The 25,989-nt window shown below is 40.3% G+C and overlaps 1 protein-coding gene across 4 annotated transcripts in view; it reads right to left on the bottom strand.

Annotated features, from left to right (window-relative positions):
* Nucleotides 1-25,989, bottom strand: part of STAMBP (STAM binding protein) — a 35,183-nt gene that overhangs the window by 4,088 nt on the left and 5,106 nt on the right. For all 4 annotated transcript variants that reach the window (XM_008579888.1, XM_008579889.1, XM_008579890.1 and 1 more), the window contains exons 3-7: nt 12,608-12,683; nt 12,227-12,322; nt 10,667-11,033; nt 8,113-8,237; nt 7,047-7,184 (exon numbers count right to left, since the gene is read on the bottom strand). In XM_008579888.1, the coding sequence (XP_008578110.1) occupies nt 7,047-7,184; nt 8,113-8,237; nt 10,667-11,033; nt 12,227-12,322; nt 12,608-12,683 (802 nt within the window). The remainder of the gene's footprint in view (nt 1-7,046; nt 7,185-8,112; nt 8,238-10,666; nt 11,034-12,226; nt 12,323-12,607; nt 12,684-25,989) is intronic.

Below are 25,989 nucleotides of genomic sequence, written 5' to 3' on the forward strand. Positions count from 1 at the left end.
TTACACACTGTGGGGAAATGTCACAGTGGATGGGAGATTCACACTTCAGTTTCTGGGTAGCTGAATGTATGAGATGCCCTAACACACACTGTGCAGAACCATGATTCTGGGATTCCGTAGAGGGTCTGACTGACTGGGTGATTTCCATCTAACAGAAAGCAATGCAGTGTTAAGCCCAGGCAACTGCATACCATCCTACCTCACAGTTATAGACTACATGCAAAATAACCCACCATATTTCATTTAATTCACTCATATGACTTCTCAGAGAGAGAGGGCCAGGTGGCAAGGCTGTATTGAGTAAGAGTAAACTGAGGACAATGAGGCTTGAAACTTCCTGACTTCCCATGTCTGAAAACAGTGGAAGAGGTTAGGCAGCCTGGGAGGGTATGCAGACAAAAAGAGGGGAGCAAATGGAAGGGGGAAAACCTTTCTCTCTGGCCCTCATAAGGGGAACTCTGATACTGCTGGTTCCCGAGGGTAGGCCTGATGTGTTCTGGAATTCCTGGTCGGATGGAAAGCTGTAGGCTGCAGAGCTTTGAGGGTAGAGGGGTATCAAGGCAGTGGGCAAATGGGAAACCATTAACTAGCGGGGTGTGGAGAGGGCCTGAAGACAGAACTCAAACCTTCCATCTGGGGCATCATGGGGGAAAGATACTGATCTCAGTGCTGAAACTCAAAGACCTCTGCAGAGGGGGCCATGGGCTGCATTCCAAGGTCAGAATAGACAAGAGAGAAGAATTTGACATTGTGTCATATTCCAATTAAACTAGTTGTGACCTCTAGAAGGAAAATCAAGCTCTAGGTTCCAGGTGTCCAGAAAAGGTTTCCCTGGGGTTGATGTGTGCAGGCCAGGAGAACAGCGTGGTGGGCCTTGAGAGGTGGGGGGACGGGCATGGTCATCAGCATCGGGGACAATGTTGCATGGAAACTGGCTAAGACACCTAGGTCAGAACCGCACTGGGGGCTTAGGCATGGAACTGAAGACTAGACTTTCATTCAGGGCATGCAGGAGTCAGGGCTGTGGAGACATATGAGGACCCTGGTGTCATCCAGGGTGTGGAAACTGACGTCAGGGGCACCTAAATGTGCAAGACCTGCCTTGGAGGCCCAGCAGGCAAGGAGATGGGTGAGGAGCTGTACCTCAGACTCTGGGGGTACAGAGACAGGACAGGAGCCCTCTCTTGTGGCAACTGCTGGCAAGAAGACTGATGTTGCAGGAGTTGGGGGTGTGGAGACAGGGAGAGCACACCAGTGTCTCAGCCTGTGCAATGGAGACACCTGCGTCCCAGGTGTCCCAGGTGAGAAGATAAGTGAGCGTACCTGCCTCTCTTGGGCAGGCCTGGAGACAAGAGGGGAGACCAGTGCCGTGGGCACTGGGGGAATGGCGATGGTTGAGGCTACCTGCCATGCAGAGATCACAGGCATAGTGGGAACAGAGGCAGGCAGAGACATCTGCATCTCAGGCTTGGAGACAGGAGAGGAGATTGTTTGCTGATGTTTACTGCTCTGGCTCTCCTGCTCTTGAACCAAATTGGAAGAATTTAAGGACTTTGAGGTTGGGTCCACCCTAGGATCCATAGAATCAAAGGTGTTAGTGGGGTGATCATGACGGGCATCTATGGACGAGGTAGGTGGGTGTCCTCAACAATTGTGGCATTACAGTGGCCCTAGGAACTTCCTCTGGAAATTTTTCCTTTTTATCTTCTCTAAGAAGTGTGAGTATCTCTGGATGATTCAGGCTTTGGTTGTTCAAGAGACTCATAATTTCTAGTTGACTGTCAAGACTTATCTGACTCTCTGTACATCATGGAGAGTCACCCATTCTGGAACAGATGATACATGCTGCCCAATACTGCAACATGGTAGAAGCCAAGGACTTAATAAACCACAATGAGATGAATGATTCTTCTTCTCAACAGAGGTGTTAAAAGGTCAAGTATAAGTCTGGGGCTCTACACGCAAATGCTGTCCTGTGGTTACAGCATCATCTAAGGAAGATATGGGAGGCAGGGGGCTACTCCAATTTTAGTGGATGGTTACATCATACAAAAGAGCCTTTCTTGTTTAGAAGTAGAAGATGATGTTGAAATTTGACAGTAATCAGTTAAAACACTATCTAAATGTGCATTCAGTTTATTTCATTTGTTTCCAATTACTTTACATATTATTAAGCACATTTTTTTGCATACAAAACAGACAACTATATAATGACTTATGTTCATCTTAGAGGTGGTGTGATCTTAGGCCACAAAAATGGAAAAAGAAAGATCCGATATGACTCAAAAGACCTCCCACCAATCTCACTGACAGAAAAGCACAGAAAAGAAACAAATGCAATTAACTAGTGTTTTCAAACCTGCTATGCAAAAAACATGTCTCCTGAGGAGCTTGTCAAAAGAACAGACTCTTGTGCCCCACCCTTGGAATTATTCATCCTCAGAGGGAACTTTTTTTTAAAGCTCACTAAATGATTCTTACATGCAACCTCATCTGAGAAGCACCATTCCACTGAATGCCGTGACAAGCTCACTATGGAAGAGGTCTTCAGGGCAGGAACATGTTAGCTGAGTGCTGGCAGCAAATCCACACCCAGATCCTCATTGGGCATGTGACAACTTTAATGACCACAAGGAAAAATCAGTTTCTTTTTTTTTTTTTAAAGATGACCAGTAAGGGGATCTTAACCCTTGACTTGGTGTTGTCAGCACAACGCTCAACCAGCCATCCCTATATAGGGATCCCTTTTTTTTTTCCTGTGACTGGTAAGGGGAGCGTAACTCTTGGCATGGTGTCGCCCGCACCACGCTCAGCCAGTGAGTGCACCAGCCATCCCTGTATAGGATCCGAACCCGTGGCCTCAGTGCTCCTAGCGCCGCACTCTCCCGAGTGAGCCATGGGCCGGCCCTAGGAAAAAATCAGTTTCTACATGATGACAACATAATCCTTTAGACTATTAGAGAGCAATGGCCTGTGCCAGCACCTTTCATCCCATAGTTAGAGCCTAGGATTCTAACTGACAGCCAACTAGGCCTGCAATCTAAAGTTGGGTGGCTAGAAAAATAAAAAGACACACAGCAGGGGCTCAGTTAAATAATTGTTAAATGGAACCAAAAAGCTTTGCCTTGATTCCCTGCTCCCGTATAAACTACTGTGTCTTCTCTCCCTCCTTCCTTTCACAGTCAAGTTTCTTGAATGAATAGTTTTGCTCACTATGTCCACTCTTCTGGGGATAGAAGAAGGCACTTTCATGAAGAGAAAACAATATGCCAAAGGAGCAGAACTGAGTGAGGAGAATGAATGCTGAGGGCAGCCTGGGTGCCCAGATGGGAGCAGGAGGGCCACCTGAGAGAGCAATGAGGGCTAGGACAAGGCTGAGACGAGGTGAGTTCCTGGAACACTGGGTTGGGGGTTTGACAGTAGTTGGTGATCAATACATGACCACGCAAAGTTTTTGAATAGAGACGCTCATTTAGGTGCAGAAGGAAGAACTGACCTTTTGCATTCTCCTCTCAGATTTTTTGCTCAGATTTTAACATCTGAGCAAACCTTATGGTCTGCTTTTTGTTTGTTATTAATCCAAAATTAGGAAGGAATGGTGCAGAAATATCATGAGAGGAAAGAAAGCTGAACTATTATCAATTCAGGCTGTAAATATGATCCTAGATGGGCCTTCATTGATATTTAGGAATCCCTTTATTCTTTTGTGGCTAAGTTCTACCTGAAGTCTAAACAGTAACTATTCCAAACTTTCCCCATCTCTTCCAGTTTCTAAATCCACCTTTTTCTCCCTCCTGCTTGACAGCAGACCTATACTCCAATCTTACTGAAATCAAGATTGTCTAAAATGAGTTCTCCCAACCCCTCTAAACATCATTTTAAAAATCTGTCTGTATCTTCCATCTCTCTTTCTTTGATCCTGTCTTGGAGGAATGGGCGTTTTTCCGCCCCCATGAAGATAAGCCTGCTTTTGCACTTTTGATTTACTACTTTCCTACAGCCACATTATCTTATTTCTCTTGCCCTTTTACATCTCCTCCACTGGCTAATTGTGCATAAAAACACATTCAGACAACAATACGCACAATGTGGATAAACTTTCAAAATGTTAAGCAAAAGAAGCTAGATACAAAAGATACATATTGTATAATTCCATTTACAAAAATGGTGAAAACCAGGCAAAACTAAATTATAACATTTAGGAATACACATTTAGGTTGATAAATCTGTAAGGACAGCAAGGAAAGGATGACCAGAAAAGTCAGGAGAGGGGTTACCTTTACCAGGGAGGAAGTACGACTGGGGTGGGATTGTGCTTCTGGCAGTATTTGATTTCCTGATCTAGCTAGTGTGTGCACATAGATGTTTTGCTTAATGATTCATTAAAGTGTTCATTTCATTAATGTATGAGAGGTCTTCAAAAAGTTCATGGAAAGATGTGCATTATCTTTTAATTCCATTTTTCCACGAATTTTTTGGAGTACCCTTTTACTTATATATGGGTTATATTTCAAAATATAAAGCTTTTGAAAAAACAAAATCAAAACAAAACACACGTTCAAGTCTTCTCACATCAAGTAAACATCTTTCAACACAGCTACTCCTCAAGCCACCATCCTGTCTCTCTCCTTTCTTCCACAGTGAAGCTTCTTGGAATGGTAGCATACTCTTAACTATCGTCACCACGTCAATCCCCATGACTTCCTAAACCCTTACAATCTACTCCCACCACTGCCTAAAACCCACTAAATTGAGGTCCTCAATGACCTCACCAAATCCAACAGGCTAATCCAAGTCTTCTCCATTCTGGGGCTCTCTGCAGCATGTGACATGGTTAATACCCTGCAATTCCTTTTTAAAACATTCCTCCTTCTGTGGCTTCTGTGCTGTAACACTACCCTTGCCTTTCTCATTTGTCTCTTTGCTTCCTTACTGCCTACTTTCTGTGCTCCCCTAGGTCACCTGTCCCTCAAGTTGCCAGTGAATCTCTTCTTGCTCTTGACACTCCCCCCAACTTCCAAGGCTTCCAAGGTCAGCTCTATGCAGAGAACTCCTAGATCTCTCTCTCCTGCTTTGACCTTGCTCCCAAGTTCTAGCCTCACATTTCTAACTGCCTGATAACTACCTCCAACATTTGATGTCTCATCAGTACCTTAAATTCAACATGCTCAGAACTGAATCCCACCTACAAAGCAAGTCCTCCTCCTGGATCCTGTCTCTGCTTATGAGATGATCACTGCCACCTCCCTGAGCCAGGCTTGAAATCTCTGAGTCAGCATGGACTCTTACTCATCATCCTTTGTTACTCATTCCCTAAATCCTTTGAAATCCTATATTTATCCACTCCCTCCCCAAAACACTACCATCACCCCAGCCCTCATTATTATCAGATTTTGGTAAGTTCTTCACTTACTAAAAAGCAGAACTATTCTGCCTGTCCGCTCAAGACCCTGCAGAACATGGCTCCAACGTATCATGTTTACAACATATCTTCCACCATTTCCTGGTATGAATCATAAATCCCAGCACTCTGGACCCTCAATGCTCCAGGAACACAGACTGCTTATTCCTGAAGCTGTCCCCTCCATAAGGAACTCTCCCTTGGCCCATCTTATCAAAATTCTGTAAATCATACCAGGTATGATCCCTCCTTCCTCTGAATTTCACAGTGCCCTGTTGGTACCTCTTGAGGCCCTTAGCATATCCTGCCTCACATGAAGAGTTATTAAATGTCTATTTGTTTAATCTCCACTATGAGACTAAAATTATACCTTACTCAAATTTGTATACTTTGGCAAACAGGGAACAAGTTTTCTATTCCCCATCTACTGCAATGGGAGAATACACAGTAGCAAGCAAATCAGTCAATATTTATGTAACTGAACCAAAGAAAGGACAGAAGGCACATGGGACTGCCTCCCAGGCCAGTATTTCCCAAATTCTGACATAAAAGTATGTGTCATCTTCCCAAATCCAGTAATACACCGACTTATTTGTACCTCTGTCACACAACATGAAAAGCAGCTTGGTCTGTGAGAGTGAGAGGTTGAAAAGAAATAAAAAAATTAAGAAATAATCTTTAGGGAAGGAATTATATATTACCTGAACATTACCAGAAGACTACACAAGATATGTAGACACTTAAAAACCAGGTATATTGGTGGCCCTTCTTTATTGGTACATAAAGTTACATGCTGATTTAAGAAAGACCGAATGCAAGCATCTGAATTAACTTCCTTGGCTCACTTAAAAAATTTTGATTTATGTACCTTTTAGGAACAACATTTGTATAAAGCAGACACAGTCTCTATGGTCAATATCCACATATATTCCAGCATACCATAACCATTCACACTCACAGGGAAACTGGAACTTTAGGGAAACTTTAGTCTATTTTTACTAAAAAAAAAAAAAAAAAAGTTAAAAAATTAAAAAGTCCTAAGTAGTTCTCAGAAATCAATACTGGAGGGGCCGGCCCGTGGCTCCCTCGGCAGAGTGCGGTGCTGATAACACCAAGGCCCCGGGTTCGGATCCCATATAGGGATGGCCGGTTCGCTCACTGGCTGAGCGTGGCGCCGACAACACCAAGTCAAGGGTTAAGATCCCCTTGCCGGTCATCTTTTAAAAAAAAAAAAAAAAAAAAAGTTAAAAAATTAAAAAGTCCTAAGTAGTTCTCAGAAATCAATACTGGAGGGGCCGGCCCGTGGCTCCCTCGGCAGAGTGCGGTGCTGATAACACCAAGGCCCCGGGTTCGGATCCCATATAGGGATGGCCGGTTCGCTCACTGGCTGAGCGTGGCGCCGACAACACCAAGTCAAGGGTTAAGATCCCCTTGCCGGTCATCTTTTAAAAAAAAAAAAAAAAAAAAAAAAAAGAAATCAATACTGGAGTACAAGCAGTCAAGTATGCTAAGGACTATATCCAAAGGAGGGAAAAGCAATAGATAATTTGGATATAATTTACTTCGTTCAAAGAATGAAATAAGCAGTGTATTTATAACACCATGAGAGAAGAGGCTAATCCTCGGAGGGCTCAGAATTGCTTACATGGATCCAGCCCAGTGTGATGAGACCCTGCTGATCCTGTATGAGGAAAAGTTCTTCTTCGTTCTCTGTGTTGCAATAATCAGACCCAGCGCTTTGCTTGGGGATGAGAACATGGGTAACGGTAAATTCATTCCTCATCTGCCAAAGGAGAAAACAGCTTGTCACAATTCCCTGGCACTCATGCAGCCCCACTCTGTCATAACAGTGGAAAGTCGTTTAACATCTACACAGGGGAAGGCCCTTTCCACCCCAGCATGAGTCTCTCTCGAGCTCCCCAAGTCCCTTACGGCAGTGGTTCACCACCTTAGCTGCTCATGCACATTGCATGAGTGCCTGTAACACAACAGATGCTGCAACCAACCTCAGAACTTTGTGTTCAGCCTCAGCAATTACCAGCACCCTGTGGGAATTTCCTGCTGCTGCCAAATGGTTCTACTCAGGGTTCTTGAGAAGCTCTGGGTAGGGTACCATTTCTCTTCCTCTACTCATGTCTAGTTTCCCTTTCACTGTTCCATTAAGTCCTTCTCATTCTGTAAGGCTTAGGTTAACTCTATTCTACTTCATTCATTTATTCATTCAGCAGTTAGCAATGGGTTCTTTAAGTACCTCCATTTGGTGATCTTTCTTTCCTCAAAATTCCTAGTGCTCATATTGTACATTCTATTCCACATGCTATTTTTCTTTTGGTGTATGTCTCCCATATCTCCAAAGTGATTGGGCACTTTTTTTTTAAGGTAATATTTGCCTTATATATTATATGCTGAGGTCCTACCATAACATAGGTGTTCAAAAAATGATATATAGGTGATGACTGGATCTTCCTACCAAGTATAGATTAGGTATTTCTTACTACTAGCATTAAAATAATCAGTTCAATTCAGGGGACTCTGAAAATCAATCAAATAATTCCGTTGGGTCACCAAATTCAAAGTGACACTACACGCTATATTATGCAGTCCATTGTTCCTTCAGTGGTGCAGAGTAACTGATATCTTTTCTGAGAGTCACAGGAGGCCAAGGGGTAAGAAACAGTCTCAGCTCAGGAAAGAGTTTTTTTTTTTTTTACCAGTTTTCCACAGAGAATTCCACAGGTCTCTACTCCCCGGGCAGTGTTGGCACTGGCTAACTGGAGAAACTGTGGGCACAGCCTCCCAGGCACTACCACATGGCGCAATCCATCGATTGTAGGAACTGTAGTAGAGAAAGGGAAGAAGTCTGAGATCATGGGGCTGAGCCTTCCCCAAGCAGACCTCACAGCTGGTAGACCTGAGAGAGCAATGCTAAATCAATGGGATCCCCCCACGTTCAGGCAGAGTGGGGATCTCATCCTAATGGCACCAAAAAAGGGTTGTAAAGTATCTTCTCCAATTTCTGGCCACAGATATCGGGAGCAAATTACATCGAGAAAAGAGTAAGATTTAAATTTTTACTTACGAAAAAATTCCTGAGATATTTGGGAATTCTTTGTTAGAATCTAATACAAAGGATTAAAAAATTACAATAACCTAATAATAATAACCTCCCTGCTATGGTTTGAATGTGTTCTTTTTGAAGTTTTTCCAAATACCCCTTCAATCAGATTGATTCTGTTCTCCTTAAAACTCCCAGAGCTCTTTTTTTTTTTTTTAATATCAAGTTTGTGTTTACCTTCAAGTTCATGTGTGAAAACTTAATCCCCAGTGAAACAGTGTTGAGAATTGGAACTTTTAAGAGGTGAAGCCCTCACGAATGGATTGATGCTGTTATCACAGGAATGGGTTAGTTATCATGGGAGTAGGTTCCTGATAAAAGGATGAGTCCCCCCCTCCTCCCATGTTTTTTTTGCCCTTCTGCAATGGGTCATACAAGCAAGAAGGGTATCGTCAGATGCAGCCCCTCAATCATGAATTTCCCAGCTTTTAGAAATGTGAGCCAAATAAATTTCTGTTCACTATAAATTACCCAGTCTCAGGTATTCTGTTATAGCAATGCAAAATAGGCTAAAATACTCCCCATTCAACTGAACTTTTATTTTTATCTCAAATCTCTCTTTTACTTCAGATAAGAATATCAGAGAGTATGACTTTTAAAGAAATATACAGGATATATTCTTGATAATGGAAAATAATTTGGGTATTTACTTCTGAATTTAGTATTTCAGAAGAAAGTTAAAATACCAAAACAACAAAATAACAAAAATCATAGTCTGGCTTCCCCAAAAAGGCATAAACAAAGTGGCTCATAAAACCTGCTTCAGGAGCCAAGAATGGACCCCGTTCTGGAACATCACGGAGGAACCCTGAGACAGTCAGCAATAAGGTTAGGAAGCACCTTTCACAGCCATATTTTCAGATTGGGGGTAAAAAACGTGAAGAAAGGTGTTCTGCTTCTGCATATTCAACAGCAAGATCTGGACTGCTGGAGAGGTAACAAAGTCAGACCAGGAGACACACAGTCACCCAAAGTCTGACGACAGCACCTTATGAATTAAGGTTTGGCACAGTCCTTTCCTTTCAATTCAATAATCACTTACCAAGTACATACCAAAGAGAACTGTGCTCAGCTCACAGGGAACACAAATATGAATGAGACTCAAGCCCTAACCTGCAAGATGTTAAAATCTAGTTATTGACAAAAGACTACACTATCAGGTGAGTGATTTAAATTGCATTAGAGATAACAAAAAACTCTGGGAGTTTTAAGGAGAACGGGAATCAATCTGATTGAAGGGGTATTTGGAAAAACTTCAAGAAAAGCAGGGAAGGCAGAAATAGAGAAAAGAGATTCCAGGTAGAAGGCAAATGTTAACAAACCTCTTTGGGTAAGATAGTCCAGGGAATGTTCTGGGAACATGATAGTCCAATTTCACCAGAGCAAAGGATATGTGCGAAGGAACAGGAGTGGGAGATAAGCCTGCCAAGTAAATGCGGAAAAGCTCTAAAGGCCAGGTTCAGAGTCCAGCCCTCCTTATCCATTCTTACATTGTACTTTTAAATAGATCTTCTGCAAAGCTGACTTCTTTAAATGACTACTTAAAAGTCGATTCCTACCCCCCAAAATTTATTCTAATGATCAAGGTATACTCATCATTTTGCCTCTATTGTTATTTTCTCAGATTGCCAATTGTTGTTTAGAGGAGGAAAGATTCTCTGTAGTTTTTATGGCTAGACTGAGTCATGACCGACTATACAATGTTTATCTTGATTAAGCTCCTTAAATATTACGAATGCTTTCAGGGCAAGCACAATTTAGTAGCCTTTTTTTATTTTTTAAAAGTCAGTTGTTGAATTGCTCAGTGGTACAATAAACTTCAAACTTATGTTTACGAAAGGCAAACTGTGGTCTCTAACTCACTGAGCATTTCTAATCTCTGTATAACCCTTAAAATTTGAGGGTCTGACTTTGAAGGATAGTATTAGCTCTCCAGAAAACCAACTTGGCCCCAGATAAATTATGCTTTAAGCAAAGGCCACTTTTATCACATAGATGGTGTGATAGGACACAGTATGGCAATACTTATCAGATGGGTTGCTGTAACCACAACCTAGTAAGTAGGATTGTAGAGGTGCTCTCAGGCTGAACCCCCAGAAGACTACTCTGTTTTGGCTACGCTGGAGATAGGAGAGGACAAATGGACTCACTACTTTCTGAGTTGCTCAGTGCTCCAGGTTTCAAGGACCTGTCCACCACAGGTGGCTTAGCTGGCCTTACTGTTGTGTTACAGTCTGAAGGCTGTGTGGACGAGACAGGTGAGGTGGGGAACACATCTAAGGAGGGCTTCTCCAAGTCAGGCACCAGCGGGCCACTTAGGCCAGGATCCACCTTCCCAAACTCCTGTACAATTTTCAGTCGCTCTTTTTCGAGCTCCTGATTCCGGATCATCTCCTCAAAGGCATGGAACTGTTCCTGTTCCAATTGCTGCTGCTTCTGTTGTACTACCCTCTGTCTTTCCTTTTCCAGCTCTTGCTGGATGGCCATGTTCCGGGCAAACTCCTCAGCTTCCTTCTTCTACAAAGAAAGAAAAGGATTTAGGCTAGCACTTCACACCTCAGGTGACTTCACACCTCAGGAGCACAAGGCTCCTCAGTAGGAAGATTTCCAAAATGTACTTCTGCTTTGGCCTGATTTCCCAACACAGAATTCAGGCTTCCCTTGGTACCTCTATATCCATGGAATATAGCCACCACTGATTTCTATCTAGCCACTTTATACCTATCTTCAGGAACAGCTTGAGTCCCAATCATTTTGGCACCCTCCCCCAATGACTTTACCTTATGCGTTTTCTTCTTTATTGAAATCTTTTTTTTTGGTGGCTGGCTGGTATGGAGATCTGAACCCTTGACCTTGGTATTATAACACCACTCTCTAATAAACTGAACTAACCTTAGGCCAGCCTTAAGATCTTGAGGTAATTTACTGTCTGTATATTCTGTATCCCAAGTAAGGTTATAAAATAGAACCAAATCCAAACTTGTACCTGCTATGTTGGGGATCTCTACTGAATTTTAACCCAAAATGAAGCCTCCATAATTTCTCTGATGATCAGTTCAAGACAGAGTGATATTTTAAACTAATAAGAAGTATCAAGTAATTACTAAACTCTTTCATTAAAGCATTAATATGCCTTATAGATGTTCCCACTTCTGCTGATTTGCAACAACAACAGAGTCCAGAATAGAGCCCAGCAGATAGCTGCACAATAAAATGTAAGGGCTTGCAGTAAGCATTCACATCTGACACAAGACCACCTGCAGTGCCCTAGGAGTTTCTCTACATGCTTTAATGGACTCTTTCTAATGGGAATCATTTGAAAATAGCTGGAAAAATCAATTATTATAAATAGTTTCAGGTATAACAAAATATGAATCAACCCCCCAAATTCTCTGATCTAAAAACCCGTGTTTAGGTGAGAATTTTCATTGTTCTTGATACAGAGCAATGAATTTTCTCACTCTAGGTACAGCAGACAGGAATAGATTTTCTCTCAAGTCACAATCTTGGACAAGTAGGCTAAATCTGTGTTAGAATAGTCAGGCTAACCACTGGTGTTCTACTGTTTGGAGTTTCTGGCCTTCACCCCCAAAAAGTGAAATATCACATTAAAATCGCAGGATCTGTTGAAATATCATATTATAATCCCAGGGCATGGCCTAAGAAACCAAAATAATTTCCTTTCTTTTTCCTTGCTGTTATATACTGACCTTTTCTTCATTATATTCTCTATATTCTTTGGTATATCGTTTTAACAGCTCTGCCTTCAGCTCTTCTGCTTTGGGAAATGCAATCTCCTTTAATTTCTGAGATACAAAACAGAAAACTAAGAATTAGAATGACACCAGCTAATTAAGTAGAGGAGTAAAAAGAAGACTTAAGTCAAGTTGGCAATGGCAACAATGTTTCCAAAAATGATTTTAAATGCCCCTTACGGTACTCTACCTGCCACTCATAACTATTCTGGTGAAATGGCCTTATCTCCTATTGCAGGACTTGATGCTCAGATGCAAAAACTACTATTTTATCTTGAAGTAATTCTGTGCTGCTTTGAAACGTTTAGATGGGCAAAAATGAAAGTGAAGACCCACCTTTACTGTGTCTTTCTTTTCAGGAATGACAGCTGATTTGTAATCTCGATGCTTTGGTAGTTTCTCAATAAAAAGCCTAAGGGAACAGATCAGAATGATTATGATGCAAAGAAAATGTCCAAATATCCATAAGACCCTGAAGCAATACAACTCCCTTCTTTTGCAGCCACTGCATGAAGAGTTCCCAGAGGTGCGAGAGAGGGAGAACAGGCACACCCAGACAGGCCATGTTCCCTACCCACCTTATCACTGTACAGAACCACAGAGTTTTCCCCCTTTCTCCCAAACCAGGCATGTGGCAGCAAGGCACCAGACTCCTACAACAAAAAGGATGGCCAAAACAGAGCCTATCTTTTTTTTTTTTTTTCCTTTTTTGTCTTTTTTCGTGACCGGCAACGGATCGCAACCCTCAGTGTCGCGCCCATACCGGACCGGGACCGGCAACGGGATCGCAACCCTCGGTGTTGCCCCCGCACCTTGCTCAGCCAGCGAGCGGCAGGTCTGTATGTGGGATCCAAACCCTCGGCAGGAGCGCCACCGCACTTCCCAAGCGGTGCACTGTAGCAGTGCGCCACCGGGCCGGCCCTAAAACAGAGCCTATCTTGTGGCCAAAAATGTACATCCAAGGAAAGAAAGCCTTTTCTTGTTGCAACATGACAGGCTTTCGAAGGAAAGGTCTCTGTCACAAAACGTTCTTCAGAGAACAGTCTGGCACCCATGGGCAGGAGGCTAAGAGAAAACCGTGTTCCATTACTACTCCTAGCCCTTATGTGATCTTTAACTTAGGCTTTTTTTCTTTGAGATTCATGTCCCTTCAAAGAAGAATGTTCCCTTGCATCATACAAAGCATGGAACTCAGTGAATGGGTTATACACATGTAATATATTACATTTATAGTTTGCATTATAATCTTTGATGAAAAGTGCTTAGACAAAAATAACATGCTAGATTTTCTCTTTCAATTCTTACCCTTGGCTATATATCTCAGTAGAGAAAATAAACTGAATTAATTCACAGACCTCTAACATTTATAGCATCTACTTAGGGACAGTGAAAACAAATAGAAGTTCAGTAATTTGTCACAGCAAGAAAGTGGCAGACTCAGAATTTTAACACTAGCAGGCTGGCTCCAGAGTCCACTCTTTTAACTACTACACCACACTGCTTCTACATGGCTCCTGGAATGTCTGGAACTGCTGGAGGGGTTCTGAATAAAATGCCTTTTTACAGAATTAAGTTGTAATACATTGAAACTGAGATCCAAAACAAATAAATTGAGAGTATCTTGCCCATAGCCCTAAAATACTGTAGTTGGGATAAATTACTCTTTTCTACTTTCTGCACATGGCTAGAAGAAAACGGAGGAGGAAGCCTCGATAAGGGAAAAAGATCTCCACCAATACAACCCCTCTAAAAATAAGCCCTCCTCCTTCAGTTCTATATTAGCCACATGAAAATTTCATTTCAATCCAACTTGACACGGCTCCTCAGGCCAGGATGAATTCTAACATCAAAGTGGTTCTAAAAATCTTCCCTTTTACTTCATGAAAAAGATATAAAATAGTTCCTTGAAATCTATATTTAATACAAGTACAGATTCATTTGTTCAAACCATAAAGTCCTGTCAAGATAAATGACATAGTTTTTGTATTCTAGAAACTTATAATTCAGTAGATCTCTCACCTTGGCCTCAAAGACCAAGGTACATATTTACTACTTCCAGCAGGCTGAAGGTGCTTTGTATTGAGGCCAGAATCAGCCAAGAAAGCACTATGTCACATAAACACCATGCTTTATGTTCACTTATGCTCTCATTACAGAACTAGACTGCAAACTTCCTGAAGCCAGAGATTTCTGTGTTGCATGCTTCTTTGAATACTCCTCTAAAGCCAACAAGGTGCCCTGGATAAAGAGGCACTCAATAAATAACTGATGAATGAAATGGTCTTATAACTTTTGGATGAGTTGAGTGAAAAAAATAAAGTGTAAAAACATGTATATAGTATGCTACTTTATGTGTAAGAAATGGAACATTATATACGTATATATGTATATGCATTTATATTTATTTATTTATTTATTTTGTTTGTGAGTATATAAAGAAACACAAAAAGGATACACACAAACTAATAAAAGTAGAAGGCAGGGGAAATAGAGTGGATGAGGTAAGAGAAGGAATGAAACTTTTTACCGTATACATTTTTATACCATTTTGACTTTGAACTATGTAATGGAATCCAGTTTATAAGTAAAGATAAAATTCCCAGACTTGTACATGAATACTTTCCCTTGTTTCAGCAACTGTAGTCAATTTTCTGAATGGGGACATAAGGGCAGAAAGGTGTCTTGAAAACAGACAATGGGCAACATAATCCATGACTCGTAGTGGAGGTAACAGAGCTTAGCGGTTAGGGCAGGCCCTGGAGCTACTCTGCCTGGGCTGATAATCCTGGCTTTGCTGCTTACTAGCTGTGTGCCTTGGGCAAGTCACTTAATCTCACCATCCCTCAGTTTCTTTATACAGTTGACCCCTGAATAATGTGGGGGTTATAATAATCCAAATTTATACGTAGATTTTTCAACTGCTCTCCCCTCTACCCCAGCACAGTCGAAAATCCATGTATAAATTTGACTCCCCAAAAACTTAACTAATAGCCTACTATTGACCAGAAGCCTTCCTGATAACATAAACAGTTGATTAACACATATTTTGTACGTTATTATGTATGTATTTATACTGTATTCTTTCAATAAAGTAAGCCAGAGAAAAGAAAATGTTAAAAAAAAAAAACCATAAGGAAGAGAAAATACATTTACAGTATTTATTAGAAAAAAAAATCAGCAATAAGTGGACCTATGCAGTTCAAACCTGTGTTGTTCAAAGGTCAAATGTATATAAACATTATATAGATGGGGACAAACTAGTACTTCCGGATAGGGTTGCTGTGACACTTAAAGAGATGATAAAAATAAAGTGATAAGCACAGTGCCTAGCATATAGCCAACATCTGCTATGTGCTTATATGATTGTTTTTACTAATTAACAAGCAAACAAAAAATGTGAGGAAGAATAAGACATGAATATGCTCACATCAACGCTAGAAACTTTTCAGGCATAGAATAGCAGTGGCCCAGATGTATATTGTTCGCTGGGGTTATATCTGGTTGCAGCCTAAGGAGAGGAAATGTACCAAAGCAAACAAAGATGCACTGGCAAAAACACAAGCAAAACAACCTAACAGAACAATGGGAAAAAAAGAGATAGCAGAAAAGTAAACACAAAAGGTGAATAAATATATGAAATAGTGCTCAACTTCACTCATAATGAAAGAAATTCAAATTAAGATGAGATACCATTTTCACCCAGCAGACTGGCAAAGCTTAAAGGTTGATTATACCTGATTTAGGCAAAGGTATAGGGAGACGGCCGTCCTCATACCCTGTTAGTAGGGTTGTAAATTGACATAACCTTTTTTCTAAGGGGAGGGAAAAGATGATAGACAATTATTCAAAATTTAAAATGTATATATCCTTTAAACTCACAATTCCACCTCTAGGATAAATTATAAGATATAAAATAATACAAAGACATACATATAATCGGTTAGAGCATGGTGTTATAACACTAAGGTCAAGGATTTGGATCCTCTTACCAGATAGCTGTCTCCCCTGCCCAAAAGAGGATACACATATAAGACTTTTCAATATAGCATTGCTTATAAAAGTAGGAAAAACTGAAAAAAAAAAACAAAACCCTAAATGTTCATCAGTAGATTATTTAATAAATTATGGTGTACTCAAATGTGAAAACAAGCTAATCATTCATTCATTCATTCAACAAGTATTTATTGAGCATCTACTATGGTGTCAGGCATTATTATGAAGGTTGGGGACATAGCAGTGAACAAGACAGTCAAAAATTCCTCTCCACTATACAGTGTACATCAATCACAGTGGGGGAACAGATAACAAAACAGAAAGTATGTTAGATTATCAGTGCTAGGAAAGACATTAACAGGGAAGGGAGAAAGAAAGTGATAGGGAAGGGGTAGAAATTTTAGATAGAACAGCTAAGGAAGTCATCACTTAAAAAGGTGGCATTTGAGTAAGGACTGAAAGAAAGAAAGTGAGTCCTGAAGAGGTCCAGGCAGAAGGAATAATCCTGAGGCAGAATATGGTTCAGTATGTCTTGATATGGAAAGATATCACTGTTAAGAAAGCAAGTTGCAGAACAGAATACATCACATGATCCCATTCATGCTTTAAGGAAAAAGAATACACAACTGAGTCCCTGTGTGCTTGCTTGCATGTGTGAAAACATTGTACACACACAAAACATAACGGTGGTTGCCTCCGGTAGATGGGACTTTTCTTTTCATATTTCCCTTGTAGCTTTTGAAAAAAAAAATTTTAATCATGAACAAGTGTTAATTTTGTATGAAAACAACTAATTCAAAAAGTCAATATTGACAAAATAAAATTAAATTTTAAAAAAAAGTCAAGCAGAAATTCTTTAACATAGATGTATTAAATCCCCTCATCTCATTTCTTCCAATCTTAAAATTTAATCAGCAAAGTAAGCATGATCACAGATGAAGCCTTCTTCAGTCTACAAACCCCAACACCAGGAAACACTTTTGATGCAGGTGACAGTTCATTTTCAGAAAGAGGGTTTGTGTTATGGGAGGCTCACATAGCACACAGGAATTGCCTGAATACTCTGTAACTGTTCTGTGCAGTCTCGTCGATGACCATAAAAAGCTGTGAAAGAATCCACTGCCTGGTTTATTGTCTGTGCTCATCATGAAAATATGTACTGATTTAATATGCTGAAGATCTTTCTTCTATACTGGGGTCTGCAAAAGGCAAAGCATTCCTACAGTAGGGAAACCACTGAGGGGAGAAATATGCTTGAGATCATTAAGATGCTTGAACTGCTCCAGGAGAAAGAACAAACATGCCTTTTAAAATCCTGAATTAAAGTATCCACAAAAGGTCTAGAACAATGATACTCATAAAGGGGGAGGTAGATGCCTACCCTGCTTTCCTCTTTCCTCAGTTGTAGTAACTGGCAAAGTGAGCTGCTATTATTGATAGGAATATATCAAGTAAAATACAGTAGAAAAACAGACAGAATCACTGAGCTAGAATGTCTTTGCAATTGCTGTACTTGTCAGTTCACAGAATCAGAATAAGAGTCTTGAAGCTATCTGCAAGAAAAATGAAGGTAGCTATGTTTATTGATTCAGGTCAAGAAAACTCAACAAAATTTCAAATTAAACCCCAAATCCAACAAATCAAGTAAATGAGTTGCTAAATTCCCCCACAACATCCCCCACTTCTCCTCCAGGACTAGTTCATTATACTAAATGGTCCTATTAGTAGAACCTTACACAGAGACAGACTCCCCATATCAGTCCTGCTGTTCACACTGATATTCATGTCACTCAAAGTAATACCAAGTCACATTAAAAACATCAATTTCTTAAGCATCTATGTATTCTTAATCCTATCCCCACTTGCCTTCTTAGGAGTTTGTCACAGTTAAACTCCTTTTCTTCTGGATCATCAGCCTCTCCTCTTCCACAGGATCCCATCAGCAAAAACATGCTCTATAATATCCTGTCTTGAAATACATATACAACATTCATACATTCCTTGTCCCACTGCAACTACTTCCCCATTTTTCTGTTTTCCTTTCTATCTAAACTTCTCCAAAGAGTTGTCTACACCAGGGGTTGGCAAATTACAGTTAGTGGGCCAAATCTGGCTAGCCAGCTGTCTTTGTAAATAAAGTTTTATTGGAACTGGCCACACCCATTCATTTATATATTATCTATGGCTGCCTTCACACCACAAAGTAGAGGTTGTGACAGATGAAAATGGCCCATAAAACCAATAATTTTACTATCTGGCCCTTCACAGCTAAAGTTTGCCAACTTATGATCTATATTCACTGCCTCTACTTTCTTATGTTCCATTCACCTTTCCAACCACTCCAATCTAATGTCTCTTTAAGATCACTGACTGACATCTTACCAAACCCTAAGACCACTCTTCTATCTTCGCCCATCTGACACAGTCGGCTTCTCTCCTTCAAACACTGACCTCTCTTGACTGCCATGACACTACTCTTTCCTGGATTTCCTCCTGCCTCTTGAACCTTCCTTCAAAGTCTCCTGTTGGTTCCCCCTTCACTAACCAACCTCAGGCTCAGTCCTAGACTCCTTCTCTTCTCATTCTGTAGTCTCAGTATCAAGAATTCTTGATCCTTTTATGTGTCATGGATCCTTCTGGCATCTGGTGAAGCCTATGGACCCCCTTCTCAGAATAATTTTTTTTTAAGGTATAAAGTATAAAGGATTACAAAAGAAACCAATTTTACTGAAATATAGTTTTCAAGATATAAAAGAAAATTGATATGTGTTTCTTTATTAATGTGCTCTTTATTAATATATTTATTAATTCATGAAATAACAGAATCTAATTGTGGGCCTAATAATTCTATACTTTAATTCTGAAGTAGTTATAAGTGCAGATGCTATTTTGAGATGTCAGCAATAACTGTAATGTGATATGAAAATATCTTAATTTCTATTGGTGACAAAATTACAAATATTATTAATATCACTGATGTTTGAGGCACACATTCAAAATTGAAGGAAATGTTAACATTTCAGTCAATGTTTAGTATAGACAAGAAAAGTTTTTCCCATCCAAGTTCATGGACTCCCTGAATTCTATCCATGAATCCCTGTGAGGTTCCTGAACCCCAGATTAGGAACCTCTGCAATAGAAAGTCTCAGCCACCGCCACACCTTCAGAACCATCTGTATGCTGAGGACCCCTTCTTTTGTATTTCCAGCCCAGATCTCTCCTCTGAGTTCAGACTGGTACATTCAACCTCTTAGCTAACGTCTCTACTTAGATATCTCAAAGGCATCTCAAACTTAACATATCAGAAAAAAACCAAACCTGAACTCTTGAATTTCCCCTCTACCCAACCCCTTTTTGACACCACTTTCCAAATCTCAGTAAATGGACTACCATACCCTAAGTTGCTCATGGCAACCAAGGTTAACCTCCATACCATCTCTTTTCCCAAACTATCACTGAGTCTTTTGGACTCTGCCTCCAAAATACCAAATCCATCTGCCTCTTTTCATGCTGCCACACTACTTCAAGCCACAGTCTCTCCTAAATTGCTGCAAGAGCTTCCTAACTAGTCTCCCTGCCTTCTCTTTATATTCCCTCTACCTTTCATCAAACAACAACCAAAATTTATATTTTAAAAATATAAGTAAATTTAGGTCACAACCTAACTTAAAACTTTTCAGTGGCTTTCTGTTGCTTGCAAGATAAAATGTAAGTTCCTTCTCCCTCCTCAGGCTATACTCCAAACACAATGATCTTTCAATCCTCAGAACACTCTAAGATCTTTTCTACCTAAGAGCTTCTGAACACACAGTTACCTTGCTTTAAATGCTCTGCCCCATGCTCTTGGAATGACCAATTCTATCGTATCCTTCACGTCTCAGCTTAAATCTTACCTTCTCAGACCTCACCCTGATTCTTTATTTAATTAGATACCCGTAGTTATTCTCTGTTGCCTTCATAGCATTTTCCATATCTTATAACTTATATATTTATTTGCTTATCTGTTTGTTGTCTTCACCCATACCTAGAAAGGAACACCAATAAGGACAGGGGTGGTTTTACTTACCACTGTGTATCCAGACCTAGTGCAGTGCCAAGTAGATAGTAGGTATACTCAATACATATTTGCTGAATGAATAAGGTCCTTGCCCTGAAAGCACTTTCTATGTGGGGCAAGAGGACCCAGAAGGCTCTTCAGAAAATACCATAATTCTACTGAACTTTCTCAATTAGTGATTCTCCAAAGGAACTGCACCCCTGGGTTTCATTCTCAGAGAACAATCTACAACATTACTAGAAATGTAAAAGAATACTATTTCTACCAGCAGTAAATAAAAAGGAGAGTAGTCAAAGAATCTTCTCAGGAAAATAAATTCTGTGCCTAGGAATAAAAAACTCATAACAGTAAAGGGAAGCAGAAATGTAATTATAATTCTATGAAACATTGAGGCCACATGACAGGGCATGATGGCATTAATGGACTACCAGATCTTTGAGGAAACAGGTATTAAATCAAATTAAGTTTGGCCTAAAGCTGCCTCCATACATAGCGAACAGTAATCTAACTTAACATGTAAACGAATTGTAATTGTAACCTAACGTAAGAATATACTCTTGTAACAAGCAGCTGAGTCTCAGCCAATCATAGCAGCCAAACCTCCAACCAACCAGAGGCAGAAGACTGCCAAAATGTGACCAAGTAAGGCAAATACTGAACTGCAAGCCAATCAGGCTGTTTCAGTATCAATAAATAAATCAGGCCATTTCCTTTTCTCTGGCTATGAATATGGCCTGCATGTGCTGTGGGGCAGGGCATTCTGAACCACTTTCGGTTCTGAGTGCTACCTGGTTCATGAATCTTTTTCTGCTCAAATAAACTTTGTTAAACTTAACTTGTCTAAGTTTTTTTTCCTTTTAACAGAGTGGCATCAGAAGAGAGGCCTGAAGCAGAAGTTCCAGCAATCCCCAGGAGCACCAAGTGACCAAGCAAGGTACCCTCCAGGGCACACTATGCCCACTGATCTCTCACAGCAACTGGAGGTTGTGGGTGAGTCTCTCTTGGATTTGTGTTTTAAGCTCTCCGAGTTTATTTGAGCAATTTTTCTTTTCTTTTTTCCCCTACCTCATTGGACTGGGTCCAGGATCAAATTGGATTTGATAATTTAACTGGACTGGATCCAGTTAAGAGGACTCAGGTAGGTACTTTTTTGATAATGGGTGTGTCTGAGTCCGGTACTATACCTTCTAGGACTCCAGCTAACTTTACGTATAAGAATTATGGACCCAGAATTTGTGCAGTCTTGCAAAAAATGAGTTAACCTTACTAGAAACAACTTAGAATTAAAATGGCCACAATGGAGAAGTTTTAAACAAAATTGTTTTCTTACGGGGCACACTGGAAATGAAAGAATCAAAAACCTCACTTAAACAATGTAATGCAATTTTTAGCTGGTACATAGAGGTATATCAAAGATCAAACGAATCAAAATTTGCCTTGCTAAAAGATTCTTTACAAAAGGCAGATGAAAAGCTCAAGCAACAAACTGAGGATATGATGAAAGAGGACTGTACCCTAACTGAACTAACCCCGACTGCTCTTTCTCTCTATCCTTCTTTACCTCAATATCCTGAGTCCACTAACCTTCTTGCTCAATTTCCTTCCCACTTTGAGAATAATGAGAAAGGGGAAGTTAAACAAATGCTTTACAAAGTGAGACCCTCTAATCAACCAGGTCTGCCTGCCATAACCACTTTTACTCCATTGTCAAAGGTTTAGCTTAGAGTTGTTGTAGAAGACTTCCCTAATCCAAGAGAAAATCCTCAAAAATTTACTGAGGAATTTAGAATCCTAGGAGCTAATGATGCAGGACTCCCTGGATTTATTCACATTATATTAGAACATAGTGAAGCTTGAAAATGGAAGGGAGCAGCAGAATGGAGTGAACCTTGCCAACCTCAATGGGATATCAATATATTCTTACCAGAAGGAGATAGGAGAATTGCTGAAAACCTTTTAAACTTAGTCCCTAAGGTTTTCCACAAAAAAAGTGATTGGTCAATCATATGATCTTGCAGGCAAAAGAAAGATAAACCAGTTTCAGATTGTAGAACTTGTTTAGAAATACTATTTGTGGGCCGGCCTGGTGGCGCACTGGATAAGTGCGCCGCTTGGGAAGCGCGGCGGCGCTCCCGCCCGAGGGTTCGGATCCCACATACAGACCGGTTCCCGCTCACTGGCTGAGCGAGGCGCGGGAGCAGCACCGAGGGTTGTGATCCCGTTGCCGGTCCCCGGTCCGATACGGGGGCAACACTGAGGGTTGCGATCCGTTGCCGGACACGGAAAAAGATAAAAGACAAAAAAAAAAAAAAAAGAAATACTATTTGTGAAACATTCTGGGCTCAAAATACTACAAGGGGTATTTCCTGCAGAGACTGCTCTATTTATAAATGGGCTTTGTTTCAAATTTAGCAATTTAAATAAGAAACATAAACTGGATGGAAAGTTAAAGATATGGTCACTTTAGGACTTCCAAATTATATGGAATTCTTTACCTTGTTTATTCATAAATGTATCAATCAAACCTTAGGAGTTCTTACCCAAGAACATGGGGAAGACTATAAGCCCACTGCATGTGATAGCCTGCAATTTGACCCAGTAACTAAGGCATATCCTAATTGTTTATAAACCAGTGGCAGCAGACAGTTTAGTAGAGGTTTCATCTGAGCTGGATTTAAGGAATGAACTTTTTTTTGCAAATTCAAAAAAATTTCAATTTTTTGAAAGTTCAGTCAAACTCAGTATTTTTCAGAAAGCAGACTAATATCTTATAAAATTCTTATCAAGCAAGATATATGATTATAACCCAAAATGAGTTAATAGGAAAGGGCACTCTTTTCCAATTTAAGTTAGTTCAACTTGCAGAGCTTTTTGCTCTCCCCTAACATGTCATATAGCTAAAGACAAGTTAGTAAATATTTACACAGATAGCAAATATGCTTTTGGAGGAGTTCACGATTTTGGCATGTTATGGAAACAAAGGATTTCTATTAGTGGAACCCCTTTAAAAAATGGACTCCAAGTAGATGAATTCCTTTCTGTTAAACTGTTGCCATTACAAATGCCATTTTTAGGACTGTAAAACTGAACCTGAGTATGCCCTGGCAGATTTTCATGCTAAGTTAACTAGCGCTGAAGTGGTTAGGATGTGCAATTTGAATGAACTTCATAAGATTGATCCAAGTCACTTCCCCTATGGTAATAAACAGTTCAATGAACCTCATTTGGAGAAACAAAATTGGTATCTGAAAGGACATAAATTCAGTATTAAGCATGAACTTAAGGAGGGCCTGGATGGCTGTATGATCCTCCCTGAGTCCTTGAAGTTTCCACTGCTGAAAGCTTTGCACCCCACAACTCATCATGGAACAGGCAAGATGTCCAAATTATGCAAAAAATATTGGTGGGGTGACTGTTCTAAAATTGCTGAGATATCAAACCCATAATTCTGGTAAGACAATAAAAACCTCAGGGGATACATTTTTGGCACCTGCTAGATCATTTAAATACTTACAAATGGATTTCATTCAACTTCTACCTTCAATGAATGTTTTCTGGTTGTACAGAAACTTTCTCATGCAGGAAGGCCAATGCTATCACAGTAGCTAAAAGGTTATTTAAAAATGTGTTTCTCCTGTGGTACCTCCCTGGAAAAATCTTCAGTGATAGAGGAACCCATTTTATTGGGCAAATTTTAAAGCAATTGAAAAAGGTGCTTACCCAGTGACATTTCCATCATCCCTATCACCCTAAGTCTTCTGGAAAAGTTAAAAGGACAAATGGCATTTTAAAAACTGAAATTCGCAATTAATTGAATCAATTGGATTGTCTTGGCCAAAGGTATTACCATTAGCTTCTATGGCAATCAGATCCAATCCCACTGGGAAACACAGATTGACCCCTTATGAAATAGTTACTGAAAGACCTATGCCCTTAATAATAGAACCTCATTTATCTCCCACTCTCCTAAACTCTGATATGACTAAATATTGTAAGGCTTTAATATATTATACCACTGTATATTTTTTGCCAGGTTAAAGAAGCTTTTAACTTCTTTAACGATCCACCAACTGAGGACAATCAAATCCTCCACAATCTAGATCTTAGAGATTGGGTATTCTGTAAACAACACAGAAAGACTGCCCCTGAACCTCACTGGAAGGGACCAACCACACTAAATACTTCTCATCACCCACACTGCAGTAAAATTTCAGGGCCTCGAACTTTGGGCCATATCTCACAACTCCAAAGGGCCCCTCCAGACTTCTGGAACTGTACAGCTGTTGGAGATTTTAAGGTAAAGCTGACCAAAGAAGTTTTTCCCCAGAGGCAGACAGCATCTTAGTGTGGACAGCTTTCCCAAAATCGTGGATCAAGAGTTCTCTGCCATCATGAAAACCTTATCTTTTTTCCTCTCTTTTCTATTTCTTGCCATCCTGATCCCTTCCCTTTCCTTACAAGAAAATTCATGGGACCATAATATGTGGATGGCTTTGGCAAAGGCTTAGGCTCTAGCAAGAAACTAGAGAAGTTGCTGGATTTGTGGGCTAATGCCAAAAAAATCAGGAAACGATTCCATTAATGCCAATGCCTCTTCATGTTCCCAATGAGAGTCACCCTGGAACCCCAAAGGAAAAGTGGAAAGCTAGTCTTGTTACTTTAAACATCACTACTATTTGCTTTTCTACACTCACTGGAAACGATACCCTGACCTTTCCAATTAATAACCTAATTGCTACCAAATATAAAAAACCTGTCTGGGTGATGCCAGCACCAGATTTAAGACTCGGAAACTATCTATGGGTATAAGCAATTGCTTATATAATGTCACCGGATTAAATCCAGTAGGGTCCCTTTCTACTAGATGTGGTTACGTACCCTTACAGCATGCTATAAAAGGACCACATAAGAGTAAGTTTCCCACTGGACCTTGTTCAGGAGCTATTCAGTATAACTGGGCCCTGCTCAAATCCCACTAGATGGCCCCCCTTTTCAGCTCCTGAGGGCCTATGTGGGTCTATGGAGAATTTGCTTACTCTTTCTGCTTCCTCACTAGTACAGATCTTGCTTTTTGGCCTGGCTCTCTCCTGTGTTCCAAATAGCTTTCCACGGAAGTTCCCATGATATTTCCCATAATCAGAGGTCAAAGTGGTCAATAACTGAAATTAGTATGACCTTGAAATAGATGAAGATGAATTAGTTACCACCGAGGATGGTTTCCAGTAAGGTTCCTGGGGGCTCACTCTTTCTAAAAAAATTTTTTTGGTGGCTGGCCAGTACCAGGATTGAACCCTGGACCATGGTGTTATCAGCACCACGCTCTAACCAACGGAGTTAACCTGCCAGCCCTCTGGGGACTCACTCTTAGCAGTAATGAGGTGCCAGGTGTATGGAATTTAAAGCTAATTTGTAAGCTGCGAATTTTGGATTTTGTAGCCAATAAGGCCTCCCAGGGATTCAGAAAGGTACATTCTACCCTCCAACAGACGTTCATGTCCAATAAAAACACTTAACAGAACATTATGCTGCTTTAGATCTCCTCTTTGCCTCAAGTCGGGAGATTATGTATGGCACTGAATAAAACTGAATACTGCATTTACCTTTCCCCTGATTTTAATACTACAGAGACCTTAATTAAAAAGGTAGTTGATACTGTGGTTTCTCTAGA

The sequence above is a fragment of the Galeopterus variegatus genome, unplaced genomic scaffold (genome assembly GCF_000696425.1).
Source record: "Galeopterus variegatus unplaced genomic scaffold, G_variegatus-3.0.2 Scaffold1973, whole genome shotgun sequence".
Classification (NCBI taxonomy): domain Eukaryota; kingdom Metazoa; phylum Chordata; class Mammalia; order Dermoptera; family Cynocephalidae; genus Galeopterus; species Galeopterus variegatus.